Source organism: Schistocerca americana, chromosome 1 (assembly GCF_021461395.2).
Source record: "Schistocerca americana isolate TAMUIC-IGC-003095 chromosome 1, iqSchAmer2.1, whole genome shotgun sequence".
NCBI classification, from domain to species: domain Eukaryota; kingdom Metazoa; phylum Arthropoda; class Insecta; order Orthoptera; family Acrididae; genus Schistocerca; species Schistocerca americana.
In genome coordinates, this window is record NC_060119.1 from 699,162,768 (window position 1) to 699,176,082 (window position 13,315).

A 13,315-nucleotide genomic window follows, 5' to 3' on the forward strand; every position below is an offset into this window, starting at 1 on the left:
GGCTGATATACAGTGAAGCCCCGCTTTTACATTTTCCAAGGACTTCAAATAAAATGGTGTAAAATGTGGGAAAAACCATTTTAAATTGTAAAAGTTATGTATAGGATACCCCCTTGTGTTTTTGTACTTTATTTATGAGATATGTACATAACAGGATCAAAATAATTGTCAGGGACTCGTTTATTATCTAATAAAAACCACTGTTGTAACTGGAACTGATAACTATCTGGGAGGTAGAACCGTCCTACTCAATTTCATGCATCGTAATCAATGTTTCTGGAAAACATGCAGCTGCCAGTCATTATTTAAATAATGAAACACTGCATTAGTTATGTATTTTTTTATGATTAGCACGATGCGTTTCGAATTTTTTTTTTTTTTTTTTTTTTTTGTTGTTGTCAGGTACAAATATCTACATAAGTATTTTGTGTGGTATTTTCATACGTGTTGTTCTGCAACCCTTGCACTGTAGTCATCTATTTGAGGTTATCAGGTACTGTTGGCCCTCAGTTACATAGAAAACCACACTCACACTAGTCTTCACTCACATTGTTTGTTTGTGTAGCAGCACAAAAAACACACACATAAATACTCTGCACTTGACAATGAGGATAGATTCTTTGATAAGTTTTGCTCAGCATAGGTCTATAGTTTTGCGCATCTGCTCGACGACCCTTCTTGAAGACTGGGACTACCTGTGCTCTTTTCCAATCATTTGGAACCTTCCGTTCCTCTAGAGACTTGCGGTACACGGCTGTTAGAAGGGGGGCAAAAGAAGGGGGGCGAAAGAACTTGCCCCCCCTTTTAACAGTCGTGTACCGCAAGTCTCTAGAGGAACGGAAGGTTCCAAATGATTGGAAAAGAGCACAGGTAGTCCCAGTCTTCAAGAAGGGTCGTCGAACAGATGCACAAAACTATAGACCTATGCTGAGCAAAACTTATCAGAGAATCTATCCTCATTGTCAAGTGCAGAGTATTTATGTGTGTGTTTTTTGTGCTGCTACACAAGCAAACAATGTGAGCAATTGCCACTGTTTATCCAAAAACATTTCACCAATGCTAAGTGAGTGAAGGTATCAACCAGCACTACAAATGGCCAAACGACGAAACACGTTAAATATGGTTTGACAAAGGTGTCACGACGATCACAACAATCATGGAACTGTGCATGTGCAGTGGAGACAGTTTGGAAATTGTTGTGATGGGTCACGATATCTTTATTTGAACAAACCTAGTTTCTCCCATCGGCCACCATGCCGGATAGAATTTGGCACTGACAGGAGATACTCCACAAATTTTTCTAACTTTTACACATTTATCAGTTCAAATCTGCTGAGTAGAGCACCCTTGTGTCACGAAACTTAACCATGTAATGTTTGTAACCACTATGAGACGCCCAACGTCACACCAGTGCCATTTTATGTCAGTTTTTTCTCCACAGACATTTTTTCTTAAAGCACAAATTGTGGGAAAATTATGAATATGTTGACACAAAATCGGGTGTGAATTACCATTGTGGACTTAGGAAATTGGACAGAAGTGATAAAAAATGTCATAAATGGTGGGAAAACGTTAATACCAGGAACATTAAAGTGAGGTTATACTGCATCTTGATCACCGTTGGGTCATGGGTCTACCTACCTGAGCTATCACTGATTTGGGAAGCTTGTCATGTTGTCAGATGGTTTGGCAGGCAGTAGAAACACAACAATACTGCCTGTGAGCACGAGTAGGTGGAAGACAATCTGCAGAGAACTAAAGCAAGAACTGACAGTCTCGACCTGCAGTGACCACTGGCAACGTAGAGTTGCTGCAAAATTAGTGTTGGTGCGGTGTGAGAGAAGTGTTCAAAAGGGGCAAGTGAACTAGTGATTATATTAGACATAATTGAATGACTTGATCTGAATAGAATTGTTTATAAGTGTGTTATTTATGTTATGTCATATAACTGATTCATGCAGAGGTGTTATATTCTAATAATTATCTGTTATTTCCAGTAATACAAGTGAGGCAGTGTTTGGTGCTACTTCATGTAGCCATTACAAAGGTAATTTCTCCACAAAGTGGGTATATGTAAGATTACAAGTGGTTATATAATGACTGATTTGATGGCTATGGTATTGTCATCTGCCGTGTAACTCAGGTGGGTGCAGCAAACAGGGGTAGGGGTGGAACTGTATGTCTAAAACGGAGTTAGCCGCAAACATATAAAGACATTAAAACTTCTGTGTGGGCAATTTGAACTGACTGTACAGATATTCAGTTTCCTATGTTTGTTTAATAATATATGTACATATTAATAATCTTAGAGAAATTTGAATAACATAATGTGAAACAGGCAAGAAAGAATAAACTAGTCAATGAATTAAGGATTACTGCATTTGCAGTGAATTAAGGAGTAGTTTTGCAGGTACACAAAATACAGTTTTGTTTTAACAACCAAACATGTTTCACCATAGTTGTGGCATCCTCAGTGTGTCTTTTTTTATTTTTCTGAAATACATAAATGCAGATTATGTTTAGATTAGAAAATATGTTGCATTATGTACTTGTATGTATTAAAAAAATAAAACACTGAGGATTCCACAATTTTGGTGCAACATGTTTGGATGTTACAGCAAAACAGTATTCTGTGTACTTGCAGAAAGGTGGACCCATCCTTAATTCATTATTTTTCTGTACACATGGGAACTGAGCCTAAAAATCCAATACAAAAATGAAGCAGTTGTTTTGACAAGCAATTGCTATTCTAGTTTCTGCAATGTGTTTAATAGAAATAACAGTGACAAAAAATATAATAGTATATGATAATAATAATAGTGTATAGAACTGTGTAATGTATTCAGTTCAAATACTTGAAAATTATAAAAAATTGTTGTAAATATGTATGATCACTATGTTGTTGTTGTGGTCTTCAGTCCTGAGACTGGTTTGATGCAGCTCTCCATGCCACTCTATCCTGTGCAAGCTTCTTCAACTCCCAGTACCTACTGCAGCCTACATCCTTCTGAATCTGCTTAGTGTATTCATCTCTTGGTCTGCCTCTACGATTTTTACCCTCCACGCTGCCCTCCAATACTAAATTGGTGATCCCTTGATGCCTCAGAACATGTCCTACCAACGGATCCCTTCTTCTAGTCAAGTTGTACCACAAACTCCTCTTCTCCCCAATCCTATTCAGTATCTTCTCATTAGTTATCTGATCTACCCATCTAAGCTTTAGCATCCTTCTGTAGCACCACATTTCGAAAGCTTCTATTCTCTTCTTGTCCAAACTATTCATCGTCCATGTTTCACTTCCATACATGGCTACACTCCATACAAATACTTTCAGAAACGACTTCCTGACACTTAAATCTATGCTCGATGTTAACAAATTTCTCTTCTTCAGAAACGATTTCCTTGCCATTGCCAGTCTACATTTTATACCCTCTCTACTTCGACCATCATCAGTTATTTTGCTCCCCAAATAGCAAAACTCCTTTACTACTTTAAGTGTCTCATTTCCTAATCTAATTCCCTCAGCATCACCTGACTTAATTCGACTACATTCCATTATCCTCATTTTGCTTTTGTTGATGTTCATCTTACACCCTCTTTTCAAGACACTGTCCATTCCATTCAACTGCTCTTCCAAGTCCTTTGCTGTCTCTGACAGAATTACAATGTCATCGGCGAACCTCAAAGATTTTATTTCTTCTCCATGGATTTTAATACCTACTCCGAATTTTTCTTTTGTTTCCTTTACTGCTTGCTCAATACACAGATTGAACAACATCGGTGAGAGGGTACAACCCTGTCTCACTCCCTTCCCAACCACTGCTTCCCTTTCATGTCCCTCGACTCTAATAACTGCCATCTGGTTTCTGTACAAATTGTAAATAGCCTTTTGCTCCCTGTATTTTACCCCTGCCACCTTCAGAATTTGAAAGAGAGTATTGCAGTCACATTGTCAAAAGCTTTCTCTAGGTCTACAAATGCTAGAAACGTAGGTTTGCCTTTTCTTAATCTAGCTTCTAAAATAAGTCGTAGGGTCAGTATTGCCTCACATGTTCCTATATTTCTACGGAATCCAAACTGAGCTTCCCCGAGGTCGGCTTCTACCAGTTTTTCCATTCGTCTGTAAGAATTCGCATTAGTATTTTGCAGCCGTGACTTATTAAACTGATATTTCGGTAATTTTCATATCTGTCAACGCCTGCTTTCATTGGGATTGGAATTATTATATTCTTCTTGAAGTCTGAGGGTATTTTGCCTGTCTCATACATTTTGCTCACCAGATGGTAGTTTTGTCAGGACTGGCTCTCCCAAGGCTGTCAGTAGTTCTAATGGAATGTTGTCTACTCCCGAGGCCTTGTTTCAACTTAGGTCTTTCAATGCTATATCAAACTCCGCACGCAGTATCATATCTCCCATTTCATCTCCATCTACATCCTCTTCCATTTCTATAACATTGCCCTCAAGTACATCGCCCTTGTATAGACCCTCTATATACACCTTCCACCATTCTGCTTTCCCTTCTTTGCTTAGAACTGGGTTTCCATCTGAGCTCTTGATATTCATACAAGTGGTTCTCTTTTCTCCAAAGGTATCTTTAATTTTCCTGTAGGCAGTATCTATCTTACCCCTAGTGAGATAAGCCTCTACATCCTTACATTTGTCCTCTAGCCATCCCTGCTTAGCCATTTTGCACTTCCTGTCAATCTCATTTTTGAGACGTTTGTATTCCTTTTTGCCTGCTTCATTTACTGCATTTTTATATTTTCTCCTTTCGTCAATTAAATTCAATATTTCTTCTGTCACCCAAGGATTTCTACTAGCCCTCGTCTTTTTACCTACTTGATCCTCTGCTGCCTTCACTACTTCATCCCTCAAAGCTACCCATTCTTCTTCTACTGTACTTTTCCCCCCATTCTTGTCAATTGTTCCCTTATGCTCTCCCTGAAACTCTGTACAACCTCTGGTTTAGTCAGATTATCCAGGTCCCATCTCCTTAAATTCCCACCTTTTTGCAGTTTCTTCAGTTTTAATCTACAGTTCATAACCAATAGATTGTGGTCAGAGTCCACATCTGCCCCTGGAAATGTCTTACAATTTAAAACCTGGTTCCTAAATCTCTGTCTTACCATTATATAATCTATGTGAAACCTGTCTATATCTCCAGGCTTCTTCCACGTATACAACCTTCTTTTATGATTCTTGAACCAAGTGTTAGCTATGATTAAGTTGTGCTCTGTGCAAAATTCCACCAGGCGTCTTCCTCTTTCATTTCTTACCCCCAATCCATATTCACCTACTACGTTTCCTTCTCTTCCTTTTCCTACTATCGAATTCCAGTCACCCATGACTATTAAATTTTTGTCTCCCTTCACTATCTGAATAATATCCCACAACAGCCTGTGGATGCATGTGCTTGAGGCACGCAAGCCTCCCCACCAACGGCAAGGTCTATGGTTCATGGGGGGATGATCACTATATGGATATTAATTTGAATAGAGTAGTGTGTCATGTAATAAAACTCGGGACAGAACATGCAAGGCAGAGATGGGTGGGAGCTGTGCAGGTAAGGTGGGCTACAACAGCCTGTGGGATGCATGTGCTTGAGTTCTAAGGTAGGAATATTACTGTTACTGTAGCCTATAGTATTATTTGGAAGTTAAGTCTTTGGTGTGGCAGTTTGCAATCTGAGACTTTGAAGTGTGGACTTTGTGCAACTTGCAGAACTGTTTACTTGCCTTCAGCTGCTCTGCTAGAATTATTTCAGATTCTGTTTCACCGTTGTGTATAGTATTTGTAACCATCACTCATATCAAAGTTGTCTTTTGTGAATAAAGCAACAGTATAATTCAAACGTGTGCTAAACATACATTAATACCCCACGGACCATAGCCTTAAATTTCTATTTTATTAATTACTCATGTCTTATATATCAGTGTCTGACTGATATCTTAGGCCACCTTAATAATCATTATTCAGTTATGAGAGGGCATAATGCAATGGTGTGCAACAAAACCCCCGTACAGATGAGCCATTTAACAGGTTGTGCACTTGACCTCTGTTGGAATGGTAGCTGTAGAGTTACAATTTTTACCTGTCCTCATGTGCTGCAGAATGAAACCATCTTCCCCTGAATTTCTAAGCATAGTAGAAAGACGTCAATACTCTAGACTTGTCTCATTGCTGAGTGAATGTACAGTATAACTTAGCACGTACTCATGAAGTTGGAGCAGACAAGAAATTTTGCCGCCTGAGTATTTCTTACAACTCCAGTCACGTGTATAACTAAGCATCCATACCAGGTGAGTTGGAGTAGTGTTTAAAATTCTAGACTCGTGTTTGTCATATGCTGAAGTCAAATTTAGGTTTTCAGTATCCCTAAACTGCCAACGGCTTTGCCACAGTGATAATGTCAGTTCCTGTCAGATCACCGAAAATAAGTGCTGTCAATTTTGGCTAGCACTTGGCTGGGTGACCGTCTGGGTCAGCCGAGCACTGTTGGCAAGCAGGGTGCACTCAGCCCTTCGAGGTCAATTGAGGAGCTACTTGACAGCGTGCGTGTGTGTGTGTGAGAGAGAGAGAGAGAGAGTGGGAGGGGGGGAGAAAGGAGGAGGGGGAGGGAGAGAGAGTATCCCTAAACCTCTTCAAGCAAATGCCAATATTATTCCTTTCAATAAGACAAATTTGCTAATCCATCCCAGTCCCTTTCAGCTATTGTTCCATCTTCAAATGAAAACAGGATTAATGAAATACAAAGTTCTACAAAATAACCATGAACTCAGTTTGTAACAAAATCTAGAAGATAAATCCATGGAATAGCAAAAACAGCTTAAGGGAATTCCAAATGTCATGATATAATTGAGTCGTGCCTGAAGGTAACTAATTTGGTCTGATGAACAGCTCTTCAGTTGACTTTGCGATATATCACAATGTACTACAATGGAAATAATGAAGAATTTAAAACTACACAGTGTATTACTTTTTTAATAAGCTGTCATCAAAATGTATGAACTGTTTTAAAGTCAGCCATAATGATATGAAACTAAATGCAAACCTGATTACACAATAATATCTTCCAGGGCTAAAGAAGACTGCTGAAGATCAGATGGGTACAAAACTGTGTATGTTGTGAGTTCACAATCTCAAATTTTTTTTCTTTAAAAGACTTCAGTTTCGCCACTGACTGTACATTCATTCAAAATTCCTATTGCAATTTCGACGTTGTGGCCATTTTCAAGTAGGTAACAAATGTTGCAAGCATAGCAGTAGTCATCGGCAAAAGCAATAAAAAATGATATGAGCCCCTAGTGATCATGTCAGCCTTAGTTGTAAAACGATGGTGTATGTGACTAAGGCTGACATGAGCACTAAGAGGCTCATATCAATTGTATTGCTTTTACTAATGACTACTCCTGTGCTTGCAGCACCTGTTACCTATTTGAAAATGGCCACAATGTCGAAATTGCAATAGTGAATTTTTAATAAACGTACAGTCAGTGGTGAAAATGAAGTCTTTAAGAAAATTAGATGGGTAGATTGAATATCAAATGAGATAATGAAATGGAGAAAAAAATGAAATTTATGGTACAACTTGACTAGGACAGATTCTGAGGAATCAAGGAATCGTCAGTTTGGTAATGGAAGAGAGTATGGCGATAAAAATTGTAAAGGGAGACCTAGACTTGAATACAATAAGTATTTTTAAATGGATATATGTTGCAGCAGTTACGCAGAGCTGAAGAGGCCTGCACAGGATAGACTAGCACAATGAGCTGCATCAAACTAGTCTTGGACGACAACAAAAAACTCATTTAAAATAAAAGAATGTCGGAGAGAACACCAAAAGACATTCAAAAAAGAAGTGAATGTCTGAGATAATAAAAATAATAATAAATAAAATAAAGTCAGCTTCTGGAAGAAAATACCTCTGACTAATAATACGAAGTCCTCTACTGAGCTAAACACTGGATGAAGCAGGGGTTGAGGCAACATTATATTAATGTTAAAAGAAACTTGACTGAAAAACAGAAAATGGACAGAATATTTTTAGGGTGCATATAGGAATGTAACAGCCATGGTCACTCCGATAATTGTACCAACAATGATCACTTTGAGAAAATTCTGTCTTAACCACGAAGATACTGCAAAACCATAAGAAGCCTCAATCACCACCATTGGAGTGCGACAAACATCCATTACAACTGAGTCATCATTTTATCATTGTGATATCAAACTGAGAAAATTTAAAGAGCATCTTTTCACTTTTCTTGGCAGTACTGATTTTTTGGTCAGTTGTTCACGGGATAAATTGTCATAACTTCTGCTATAACCATTTGATGGCAGTTTTCTTACCTCATATTTTTTGGCCATGATGCAATACCTTTAAGTACTTCCAATGGATCCACATTTGAACAGTCAGGTTTTTTTCCAAGCCTGCATAAAAAAAGAAAACAAAATTCATTGTAAGAAACAGTTAACACATTCAAAAAACTAAAATGAGTTAGCTTAAAGACTGTGTGGATCATTATTAAATTTTGGTTTGTATCTTATGACATGGATCCAATCACATTATTTAACGAGTAGAACAAAATCATTAAAAAGAACCTTCAGGCCATTTTACCAAGTCAAGAACACCATTAACGAACAGAAGCAGGTTTGACAAATTTTCTGACTGCCATACTAACAACTATAATTAATGCCAACTGCTCAAGTCATTATTAAATTATCTGTATACATGCATTTGCAAAACTGTCATCTATATGCTAAATGTTTTTGTAAATTAATATCTTCATTAACAGAAAGAATCCTACTAACAAAAAAGTAGCTGTTTTTCCAGTTAAACTGTTTCTGTGTGGTAAAATCTTCCATATTTTTGGATGCATATACAGTTGAAAAGTAAAACTGCAAAAACATATGCCGAATGATCTTAAATAATTAAGTACAGTAACTTCTGCACTTTGTATCACTTCATGTCTCCGATACAAATCAGTAAATTATTTTACCTATAGTGCATCGAGTGGTTGACAGAGACACAAACATGATCAAAATCATCATTAATCCTTAGAATAATGTCCTTCCTGGGAGCTACAAGACTTGTCGAGCTGCAGCACTGAGAAAGTTTGTTAGCTCTGAGTAAAGACGATGTTCTCTTCAGCGTTCACACCCACAGTGAAAAAATAAAGTCATACTAATTTTTGTGAACAATTTATTTACATTGCAAAATTTTGTGAATCTATCTGTGAATACAATGGCTAGAAATCTAACGACAGGCGTAAAAAGAATGAATAAGCATGACACATATTTTATACAGTAGAGTGTTGATTATATCAACTGGGGAATGTGTGTTCAGAAAACATGTTTATTCAGATAATTGAACTATATAATTTTATTCATCAATAAAAACTACATGTAACAACACGAATCTCTTCTATTACTGCGAAGGCAAGTACAGTAGGAAAGCACGTCTTACAGCACAAAAAACAAAAAAATATATAATACATACGCATTTTGCATGTACAATACATATGTAATTAATTAATGCTTAAAAAATTCTTTAATTTTGATCTGTCTGAGCAAGCCTTCCCACCTTTGAGCAGCTAAGTCACAAACTTTTTCAGGACACACGTCCTATACTGGTCGCTTTCAACCTGAGCTTCAATCCACTGCAAGGCAGTATCTCAACATCTAAATGATTCAGAAACAGGCAGTATATTTTCATCTTCATTTTTGGACCACTAGTTGATGAGAAGTTTGCAATTTGGTTATTCTGCATGGTTTGGTATCATGGATCTGCATTGTAGACACTCATCCATTTCTGAATAGCTTATTCATCAGATTCATGGCAACTGAGTTCTTTTAGCATAATCAGCATTTCAGACATATCACACTGTTCATCATTTTCAATTAGCCTTTGAGAACTTTCTGCTATACCCAAAATTTTATTCGACTTTTTTCAAATTCTGTTCCTTTACATCATCCCATGCTGCTCTGATCATGTAGAAAACATCTTCAAAATCAATATTTTTATGATTTCTTAACAGGCTTTCTTCTCACTTCTCTTTCTAATTATAACTTATGTAACAACTCTCTTCTGGATACTGTCTGAAAGTCTCAATAACACCTTGATCCATGGACTGTAATATGGGGGTTATATTACGTGAAAGAAAAATCACTTTTATGAACTCGTCCTTTTCATTTATGATATCACATGATGGCCGAGTTGGTTGGTTGGTTGGTTGGTTTGGGGAAGGAGACCAGACAGCGTGGTCATCGGTCTCATCGGATTAGGGAAGGATGGGGAAGGAAGTCGGCCGTGCCCTTTCAGAGGAACCATCCCGGCATTTGCCTGGAGTGATTTAGGGAAATCACGGAAAACCTAAATCAGGATGGCCGGACGCGGGATTGAACCGCCGTCCTTCCGATGGCTGAGTTGGTGTGTTGTACAGAGCAGTAATGTCCTCTCCCTTTTGCCATTCTACTGTGTGGTTGTAATTAAGCTGAATCTGTTGCAAGTGCTGCAGTGTGGGCTATATAGATCTCAGGACGCTAACATTGTAGAACTGTTCATTAATTGGTGTGCTCATGGAGTGCTGATAAAAAAAAGAAAAAAATTAATAATAATAATAATAATAATAATAATAATAATAATTGCACTTTCTGTCACCAGGTGAAAATATAGCACTTTAAGCAGTCAGAATAAGAAATGTTTCCACTTTTGATGCCAGTACACTGTCACTCAGCAGCGAGTGTTGATTTCTTTCATGAAGTAACTGTTTGTGTAAAGGGTTAAGAAGTTTGATGTTTTCCATATGAAACACAATGGCTATTGAGAAGCAAAACCGTGTGCTACTGGTAAATCTGTTTCATCAGGACAGCAGCACTAGCTGTGCTGCATTCTGGGAATAATGCTGACAGAAACAGCTGCAAAGTTGGCTCACATCAATACATCAGCTTAAGAATATGATCAAGAAATCTGAAGAAACAGGTGAATTAGGTGGTGCAGCAGGGAGAAGGAGGTGGCCCATTCCCATGGCAGTTGTTGATGAAATGGTTGTCACTGTAGCCGAGACCATGCCGCCAGTGCTTACCATGTGTCACAGGAATTCTCTCCCCCCCTGGTCAACAGTTCAAAAGATTTTGCAGTGCGTTTTACACTGGTATCCCTACAAGTGTCGAATGTGCACCAAATGAAGCTCCAAGGTAGGATACAATGTTGTGACTGTGGCCTTCATTTTTTGGCACGCGTGGAAATGGATGACATGTAGCCAGAAATATTCTTTGATCATATGAGGTACACTTTACTCTGCATAGTGTTGTGAAAGCACAGAACTGTCATATTTGGGTCTACCTGGTAAAGGAACAACCACTGCATTCAGCTTATGTGATTGTGTGGTGCGGTTTCACAACCTTTTTTTTTTTGACCCCTCATGGCTATTAGACATACAGTGACATGAACAAGTTACAAGGATCTCCTTGTGCAACACATGATTACAGCTTTGCAATAATGCAACTGTGTCCATACCACTATTTTCAGGCAAGATGGATTAACACCATATGTCGCTTGCCACGTGAAAGTTTTGTTTCAAGAAATTTTCAGTAATAACTGTGCCATCTTTAAGCAATTTCAAGATGTGTAGCCTTTCAGATCCACCAATCTAAATCCATGAGACTTCCGGCTGGGCAGGGCGGTGGGGGCTATATGACAGATTATGGCTATCAGGGATATATCCGAACTCTTTCTGATTTGAAGGATAGCATATGATGATATATTGCTTTGACAGCACTGGATATGCTGCAAGCAACTGTCAACCACGCTGCTAGGTCAGGAGACAATACTGCACGCTTCTGATCATATCGTAATTAACTGCCAGAGCTACAGTTACCATGTGTTTGATAACTGAGAGTGCACCGATTAATGAAAATACCTATGATGTTTCATTACCCTATGATGTATACAGCCCACACTGCAACACTCAGAACACTATCAATTTAATTATAACCACACAGTGTAACTGATGAGCTTTTACAGTGGGTTCATAGTCTTCCATACACCATTCTGTGGAAATCACACTGTCCATCCAGACGCTCTTTTGTGAGACATAAACAATAGGCATCGCAACCAATGACACGTATAGGCAATTGGTGGCTACCAGTAATATTAGCACAAACTGAAGCAGTAATATGATCCTTGCCTATTTTAGGACCACTTACTGCCAATTCACAAAGTGAAGCAACAGTTTTTCTTGGGAAAGATTTCCAACTGAGCCCAATTTTGACAACATTATAAATGTTTTCGAGAGCGTAATCTTCTCCCCTCAATACATCCCTTAGTTTGATTTTAAACAATTAGCAGACAGTTTTTCTCCTTGTGTTAGAAGCTCACTAGTGTCATGTCTTGACTGAAAGTGTTTTAACCAGCCCATGCATGCATTAAAATTCGAAAGCCCTCCAACTTACAGAGACATTGTGATCTATAACACAGTTTCTAAAGAAAAACCTGGAAAACTAAAACTTGCCAGAATTACCTTTCTACATATGTACTCTGCAAACCATCATGAAGTGCATGGCAGAAGGTGTGTCCCATTGTACTAGTTGTTAGAGTGTCTTCCCATTCCATTCACTTATGGAAAGCAGAAAGAATGATATGCCTCTCTATGTGCAGTAATTATTCTACTCTTATTCTCACGATCCCTATGTGAACTATATATAGGGGTTGTAGTATATTCCTTGAGTCATCATTTTATGTTTTGTTAATAGACTTCCTTGGGATAGTTTATGGCTATCTTCAAGAGTCTTCCAGTTCTGTTCCTTCAGCACTGCTCTAACATTCGCCCACAGATCAAATCAACCTGTGATCACTCATGTTGTCCTTCTCTGTATATGTTCAATTTGATAAGAGTCCCACACACTTGGGCAACATTCTAGAACTGATTGCACAACTTATTTGTAAGCAATCTCCTATGTAGACTGGTTGCACTTCTCTAGTATTCTACTAATAAAATGAAGTCTACCCTCTGCTTTATCCTATGTGATCATTCATTTGTCATATCCCTACAAAGTGTTACACCCAGTTATTTGTTTAAGTTGGCAGATTCCAACAGTGACTTGCTGATATTCTAGTCATAGGATAATGTGTTTTTTTTTTTAATTTTTTTTTTATTAAGTACACAATTTTATATTTTTGAACATTTAAAGCAAATTGCCAATCTTTACACCACTTTGAAATCTTATCAAGATCCGGCTGAATATTTATGCAGCTTCTTTCAGACAGTACTTCATTACAGATAACTGCATCGTCTGCAAAAAGTCTGAGGTTACT

General features: G+C 38.0%; 1 protein-coding gene across 2 annotated transcripts in view; it reads right to left on the minus strand.

The window, feature by feature from the left end:
* Nucleotides 1-13,315, minus strand: part of LOC124544910 — a 177,710-nt gene that overhangs the window by 129,575 nt on the left and 34,820 nt on the right. For both annotated transcript variants that reach the window (XM_047123657.1, XM_047123650.1), the window contains exon 3: nt 8,350-8,430. In XM_047123657.1, the coding sequence (XP_046979613.1) occupies nt 8,350-8,430 (81 nt within the window). The remainder of the gene's footprint in view (nt 1-8,349; nt 8,431-13,315) is intronic.